This window comes from Mesitornis unicolor, unplaced genomic scaffold, assembly GCF_000695765.1.
Source record: "Mesitornis unicolor isolate BGI_N332 unplaced genomic scaffold, ASM69576v1 scaffold32504, whole genome shotgun sequence".
NCBI lineage: Eukaryota > Metazoa > Chordata > Aves > Mesitornithiformes > Mesitornithidae > Mesitornis > Mesitornis unicolor.
Genome location: NW_010182692.1, coordinates 1,569 through 9,260, shown reverse-complemented (window position 1 = coordinate 9,260; position 7,692 = coordinate 1,569). Strand labels below are relative to the sequence as shown.

Below are 7,692 nucleotides of genomic sequence, written 5' to 3'. Positions count from 1 at the left end.
GCTGCCCAGTGGGTTACGGCGCTCCTGCTCCTCCCGCCGGGCACGCAGCTGCTCCTCAGCCAGTGCCATCTCTTCCTCCATGGCAGACACTTCCTCCTTGGCGCGGCGGCGGTTCTCCTGGAGGTGAGGGAGCAGGTGAGGAACAGGCAGAGGGCTGGCCAGCAGCAGACTCTCCACAGGCCTGTTCCCTTCATGTCAACACACACCCACTGCACTACAGAGGCACGCAGCGGGCCTTGTCTGCCAGCTTGGCCTGGACAGGAGACTCACCTGGCGTGACTTGCCGGCGTGTTTGATACTGTAGAACATGGGGCCCAGCTCTGCCAGCCACTCTCCATCCACAGCAGTGACACACTGCATGTACTCCTGCAGGGACAGAAGGACAGACCCAAGGCAGCAGGATGGCGCCTGCAGGGCCCAGATGTCTCCTCCTCCCACCCCTGTGCTGATGGTGCTTCTCAGGCCAAGGCTATGCACCTGCCAGGCAGTTCCTCCTGGCCTCAGAAGCTGCTATGGGCCGGACTTTGTGAGCCCATAAAAGTTCAGACATGTCCCACATATGCCAGGAAAAAATATTGGGAGAGATAAACAGGACTCTGCAGGTGACACGAACACACCGGTATGGATGAGAAAGGCTGAGAACTGCCCTTCTCATAGATCCTAGGATCACAACAAAGCCCTCCTAACCCCTCAGCGCACTCCTTGCCCGTCCTGCTGGCCTGCAGTGCAAGCTCACCTTGGTGGTCATGACCAGCTCGTGATACACAATGTAGTCTGGTGTGTAACCCATGCCAAACAGAGAGCTCGTGGGGTGCAGGTGGCAGGGCATGCCTGTGCGGATGTTCACGTACTCCCCAATGCCCTGCAAAGAGAAGTGTGGTTAAACCCCTGCTCCCAGACAGGGCCTCTCAGCCCCAGACCAGCACAGACACCGCTCACCTTCAGCTTTGCAGCCTGATGGAAATATGCAGCACAGATGCACTTCCTGACGACGTCCCAGTCAGTACCACAGGATGCCAGGCTCATCCGCTGCTGCACCATGATGTCCTTGAGCTGGGCACGCACCTCCCGCACCTGCGAAGCCGTGTGGCGGTCAGACCCCTCCCCTGCACAAGGTTCCCCCCCAGCCTCACGGCCAGAGCCTCACCTTCCGCATGGCCTTGGCGTGGATGAAGTGCTGGTTGCACCACAGCGTGGAATAGCTGTTGTTCTTCCACTGCAGGTAAACGTTCAGGTAGGTCAAGTGATCACTCTCTGGAACAGCGAATTTCTCCCGCACTTGGTCGCTCTCCTCCTCTCGGCCCTGAAGGGTGAGCAAAGAACACGAATTAGTCAAGGAGTAGGTGAAGGCCCCACACCACTGAATGCTGCCAACAGGTACCTTAGGCCGATAAAAGATGGCGGGAACAGACAACATGGAGACAATGAGCAAGATCTCAGAGCTGCAACCCATGTCACAGGAAACAATGAGCATTTTGGAGAGTGCAGGATCCAGAGGGAACTCCACCATGAGACGTCCCGTTGAGGTCAGACCACCTGTAGAAACAGCAGATGGATCAGCAGCTGGGCAGGGCCCAGTCCCATGGGCTGACAGCTTGCCCCACAGTCAGTACCTGTGTTATCCAGGGCCCCCAGGATCCACAGCTGGTACATGGAGTTCAGCATGTTGTCCTCGGGGGGCGGATCCATGAAGTGGAACTGCAACAGGTCCTGCACACCCAAGGACTTGAGCAGAAGCACTACGTTGGCCAGGTTGGTGCGCTGGATCTCAGGCACTGTGGTTGTGAGCAGCTCGTTCTTGTAGGCGCTCTGGGTGTAGAGCCTGGGGAACAGACACCAAGAGAACACTCCTCCCGTTCAGGCCACTGCATTCCCACCGATTCGCAGTCACTGCCCAGCCCAGCGAGGTGAGGCATGTGGCAGCAATGCCGCGCTCAGCCAGGACAGCCCCCATAACCTGGCGAGGAACCGCTACCTTGGCCAAAACGCAGCCACGCTACCCCCACCAAAGCATGGCCCCCCCCAGCAGACCAGGATGCCTGGGCTGCAGCGCAGTTCACCCCCTTCTCGAGCAGGGTCCTTCCCTGGGGGCTGGCCAGCTCCCAAGCAAAGCCCTGAAAAAGCTGCCTTTGGCTTGGCTGTTATCCCAAGAGCATCAAAGGCTGAACAGCCACCAGTGAAGATGGGCAAGGGAAGAGACTGGAGCACATCCTTTCCTCTGCAGAGACAGGAGGTCCAAAGGAGGAGGTCTCAAGGCTCGCCTATGGCCCTCATCCCCCCAGTTCAAAATCATGGACAGCTCCACTGAGAAAAATATATAACCCGAAGCCAGGCTGCAGATATGACAGAACAGGAACACCAGTGACATGCCTACCTGAAGCAGTGGCCTGGGCCTGTTCGGCCAGCTCGGCCTGCCCTCTGATTGGCATTGGCTTGACTGATGGGGTAGATCTGCAGTGCGTCCATGCCTATACGGGGGTTGAAGACCTGTGGAGCACAAGAACAACAGACTGAAATAAAGAAGAAGGCTGAATCACTACCACAGAACTGCCTCCACCCAACCCCAGACATCAGACATGAACAGTACAGGAAATCCTGGCTTACCTTCAGCTTGCAGTAGCCAGAGTCGATCACAAACATGATACCGTCCACTGTCAGAGAGGTCTCTGCAATATTTGTGGCGACAATGCACTTCCTGACACCATCCGGAGCCTGCAAGCGTATTGCACATCAGTCAAACCCCTGGGCATGAGTCTCTGCACTGCTGAGGAGCACAGAGCAACAGCACAGAACCCAGAAGGACAGGGGTGACTCTTGGGAAGGTGAGGGGGGGCATCTGCTTTCTCTCACCCTCCACATGCAATACCAAAAGCACGCCTGCACCTCCCTCTCACGCTCAGTAATCTTCCCTGCTCTAGTTTCCCCTGTCCCCACCCCTGTCGCAGAGCACACATCAGCACCTTCTGGAAGATCTTGGCCTGCAAGTCTGACGGTAGCTGAGAGTAGATGGGCAGTACAGCAAGAGCAGGCGCCTTCTCCAGCTCCTCAAGGTGCTCCACAATTTGCTCTGAGGTCACCTAGACACAAAGAGGGGTGTAAACCTAAGATTAAAACAACAAGGAGGCAGGACAGTGCCTGACCTTGCAGCTTACCTCTATGTCCTCCTGGCCAGGCATGAAGACAAGGATGTCTCCGGGAGCACCAGACAAATGGACCTGCAGGGCTTGCTTCACTGCAGCCTCCACATAATCCTCTTGTGGGGTCTGAAAGGCACAGCCCAGGTCACAGACACCAACGCTCACCTGCCCTGCCTCCACAGCATGGCCACTCCTCCCCGTCCTTTCTGCCCACCACAGACCACGGTACGCACAAGCCACAGCCCCCTCCCATCACAACAGAACTTCCCTCTGACTGTACCTTGCTGAAAAGAATATCGACAGGGAAAGTGCGCCCAGGAATGTGGAAAATGGGAACATTCCCAAAGAAGGAGGCGAACTTATCCGCATCCATGGTGGCTGAGGTGACTACAAGTTTCAGGTCTGAGCGTCGGGCCACCACCTAGAAAGCAGATGAAGGGAACAATAAGGAAGGGGCATTTGCGCACAGCTGAAGGCTGCTTCCATTATTACTGAGACAACAGCACAGGACAGAGCTTCTGCTGTACTCTGAGGCACCAGCCACTAATGTCTGGGAACACAGATGCTGCAGGATCTCTGCAGTTAAGACCAACCAACCTCAGTCCAGGAAGCCTTAATCCAAAGATCTCTGTCCCTGGAGTTTCTGACAGTTACCAGCAAGCCTCTGGCAGCACTGTGGCATGAGGGGAGATTTAACCCCCAGCACCAGGCTCCAGGATGGTGGAGCAGCACATGCAGAGAGACGTGGCAGCTCTGCTTCCCTGCCCCAGGCCTGGCAGAGGGCTGGCCCTGCCAATGCTCTGCTTCAAGACAAGCCCTGTGTCACTGTCCTCTCGTCCAGGTTCACACGCACCTCCCGGAGCAGGCCAAAGAGCACGTCAGTGTTGAGCGAGCGCTCGTGAGCCTCATCCATGATGATAGCACTGTAGTTGTCCAGGTCCGCCTCTCGCAGTGACTCACGAAGAAGGATCCCATCTGTCATGTATTTGATCACCGTGTTCTCAGACGTGCAGTCCTCAAAGCGGATGGCATAGCCCACCTGGGAGGGCAGAGATAGCAGCACGCCTTCCACCAGCCCCACGTACTCACTGTCCTCAGGCTGTACCCCTGCGTCCACTCACCTCCTCTCCCAGGCGCACCCCCATCTCTTCGCTGACCCGCTTGGCAACCGACATAGCCGCCACTCTGCGGGGCTGGGTGCAGCCGATCATGCCGTAGTCTGTGTAGCCGTCCTCGTGCAGGTACTGCGTCAGCTGAGTCGTCTTCCCACTGCCCGTCTCCCCCACCACAATCACAATGCTGTTGTCTCTGCAGAAAGGGAGAACGTATTTCTCCATATGCTGCACAAGGGCTTTTGCATTCACAGCCCTGGCTGCCCATCCAGGCAAGGCAGGAGCTGCCACCAACCACACACAGCAACGGGCTCTGCTTCCTGGGGGTACAGCTTCCAAACAGGCCATGTATCTCAGAGAACTTGGGTTCCCGAGATGTAGGCCAAAGCCCTGGGGATGCTCCATGACCAGCTCCTAGCAGCCATACCTGAGGATGGAGAGCAGCTCCTGCTGCACAGCAAAGATGGGCAGATACTGCCTCTGCTCCAGAATCGATTTCTTCTTGGCAAACTCACTGCTGGCTTCGCTTTTTTCTTTCATGTGTTCAGCAAACTTCTGCTCAGTCCTAAGGAAAAACACCAGAAGTCATGAAACTGCCTCTCCACACTTTGCTATGCCTACAGCCCTGATCACCGCTGAGCAGGAGCAACTCCAAGCAAGCTCCTACCTGTAATCCACTTTCCCATCTTCTGTCACCATCTCGTCCTTCTCTTCCTCTTTCTTGATCCCCATAATGTCTCCCAGCTTTGTGCCTGCCAGCTCCCAGTGCTTATGCTGAGCCTAGGAGGACAGAGAGCAACAAAACTTTGGCAGAGCAAGCACTGACAAATAATTCTTCTCTAATCCTACTTATAAAACTAGAAAAGCCTATTAGCTCCGTAATTCCCCAGTGCTACATGACAGAACACGTACCCCGTTCCCACATCAAATCCCCCTCTTCCAAGTGAACTGGAGCGGAGCTTTTAGACACTGACCTTGAGACTTCAGGCACAAGATGACCAATCATCTCTAAGAAAACAGTGATCCTTCCGCTCAATTTGAACTTAAAGCTACACAAACCTGAACCAGAGATAATCTTCCCGCTCTTGACAAGTGCTCACAGACCTCTCTCCTGCCTTTGTTTGCCCTTGTTTCTGGTATCAGTTTAGCTTCCACCATACATAGCTCAAATCCAGCTCAGGTTCAATTTACAAGGAGCACGTCTGTGCTTTCCCCAGGGCTACCACATAAGCTCTAGAAAAAGTCCCTAGAAAACACCCCCAAAACCTGGTACGCTACCCTACTGCATATTCCTCCTCATAACTCTTCTGCTGAGGAATGATAACGCACATCCTGCTGCCACACTGCCTGCTGAATGTCCCTAAGCTACCTCACATTCTTCCATCTGCTCCCTTCTCCCATGATCCGAAGTCCTTTGGGTCAGACTACTCTGCACAAGTGCACAGTGACTCACGTCCCAGGCAGCGCGCAAGGAAATCACACCACAGCAGCTGCTTATGAGACCTTGCAATGTGCTGGTCTGCCAAGATGTCCCAGGTCATAAAATATGAATGTCTCACTGCTGCCAAAGCCTTATGCAACATCCAAAGGCACTACGTAACACGTGTACAGCGGGGTGTTACGCCAAAAGGTCACAGCATACCCTCTTGCGCTCCTTTTGCTCCCTGTGCTTGCGCACCAATTGGCTGCCTTTCCGGGCTATGATGGCCAAATCTGAGGTGGCATCCTTGACAGGGATGACTGGCTCCGGCTAGAGGGAAGAAGTGTGGCATCAGGACAGAGAGCTCACGCTTGTGGGGCTCCCTGCCATCAGCCACAGTCACTACCTGTTTGGTGAAGACAATCCTTCCATCTAGGAAAGGAGGCACAAGGTTGTGCACCAACAGATGCACTTTAGCTGAGTTGTCCTCCTCAAAATCTTCATCCACTTCAATCCGATGAACCACACCACTGGTCAGCATGCGATTTGTCTCCCAGCGCTCATTATCCTGCAGGAAACGACATATCAGAAAACATGCAGAAGCCCCACAGGAAAACTGGGCGGACCACACCAAAACATGGAGCTCAGGTGTGGGACCGACACTGGCAACGACGTGAAACTGGTGTTTCCAGCCTAGGGAGCCTGAAGGTAAGCACTGGGGAAGGAACAGCTACTGGAGGCAGCCGAGTAAGGGAAACACAGACTGGCTGTATGAAGCACAAGGTCAGCAGGATTGTCCTCAGGACAGACATCACCCACAAGGCCCCTGCCATGCTCAGAATACACCAGGAAGCCTGGACACAAACCTGCTGACATGTGGAGAGCAATAAGCCCCCTGCAGCCACTGGGCCAGCAGCAGACAGCCCTGGTAACACACCCCCAGCACAGCAGAGCATAGCTCTCTGCATTCTGCCGCCCTGGACACTGTGATCCACCAGTCACTGACTGTGAGTTCTGCCCCATGCAGGAGTCGTGGGGCTGTACTTTCCAGAGGAACTGAACAACAGCTTCCCTGCAAGCCCTCACTCAGCCTGGGCCAGGACGCAGACCGTCCTGAGAGCAAGGGCTCAGCCTGCACTGCCAGCAAGCGGATCTCTCAGGAACAGCAAAACAAGCAGCGCTCACACAGTCAGAGCAGCCAACCACACGTCTCGCCCCTACCTCATTGATCTGCCGCCGTTGTGCCGAGATGCGCTTCTGCCTCTGCTTGTGCAAGTGCTGCTCCCGCTTCTTCACATACTCCTCGGAGGAGTAGGCCAAGGGGTTGTGAAACTCATCATAGCCCTCATCCATCATGTACCAGTCTCGGTCAGCTTGCTGGGAAGGGAGAGATGCAGTCCTCAGCTCCACTGCCCTACAGGGCAGCCCCTGCCACACACACCTGCAGCCCGGCCAGCGCAGCCCAGCAGCCCCCAGCCTGCTGTCTGCCCCGCTCCTCACCCGCCTTCAAGCTCTCACCCGCTGGTCGTCCTCCCACTGCTGCCGCTCCTCCTCCGTCTCAAAGGCGATGCCCTCCTCCCCGTCTGCGTGACGCCCTGCAGGGGGTGAGCTGGTCAGCCCCAGCATCAGCCTTGTGGCCACTCTGGAGGAAATCCCACAGAGCCCAACCATGCACTGTGCAGGGGCAGGGGTTTCTGCCACTGCTCAGGCTCCTCACCTCTGCCTCTGGACAGCCGCGGTGTGGCTCCCAGGTGTCTCCGGTCGTCAGCCCACTCGTTGTATTTGTACGACGGGGTGGGCAGTGGGGTCTTGTCTGAGTACCTGCTCCTCACAGACCTGAAAAAACAGCACAAGGTAGGAACCGGTGCCCACCGCCAGGCCTTGCTCTTACACTGCTTTTTCACAGCAAAGTGGCTCACAGCCACAGCCCCAGGCACCGATACCTGTCCCGGTCCCTCCGGTCTGTGTCCCGCTGTGATGATGGCCGGTGGCTGCGCTCCAAGTCTCGATAGGAAGGCGTGGG

General features: G+C 56.0%; 1 protein-coding gene across 1 annotated transcript; it reads right to left on the bottom strand.

The window, feature by feature from the left end:
- Window positions 1-17: 17 nt before the first annotated feature.
- DHX38 (DEAH (Asp-Glu-Ala-His) box polypeptide 38) lies at window positions 18-6,994 on the bottom strand (the record flags this gene model as incomplete). The annotated part of the gene is made up of 19 exons (XM_010183873.1): window positions 6,891-6,994; window positions 6,076-6,237; window positions 5,892-5,999; window positions 4,917-5,029; window positions 4,677-4,814; window positions 4,259-4,445; window positions 3,964-4,176; window positions 3,418-3,558; window positions 3,153-3,263; window positions 2,961-3,077; window positions 2,605-2,712; window positions 2,375-2,487; window positions 1,614-1,822; window positions 1,382-1,536; window positions 1,148-1,303; window positions 940-1,074; window positions 737-862; window positions 271-366; window positions 18-117 (listed from the first exon to the last, which is right to left on the bottom strand). Coding segments are annotated over exons 2-19 (2,461 nt in total), but the record flags the coding sequence as incomplete, so codon positions are not given.
- Window positions 6,995-7,692: the final 698 nt, after the last annotated feature.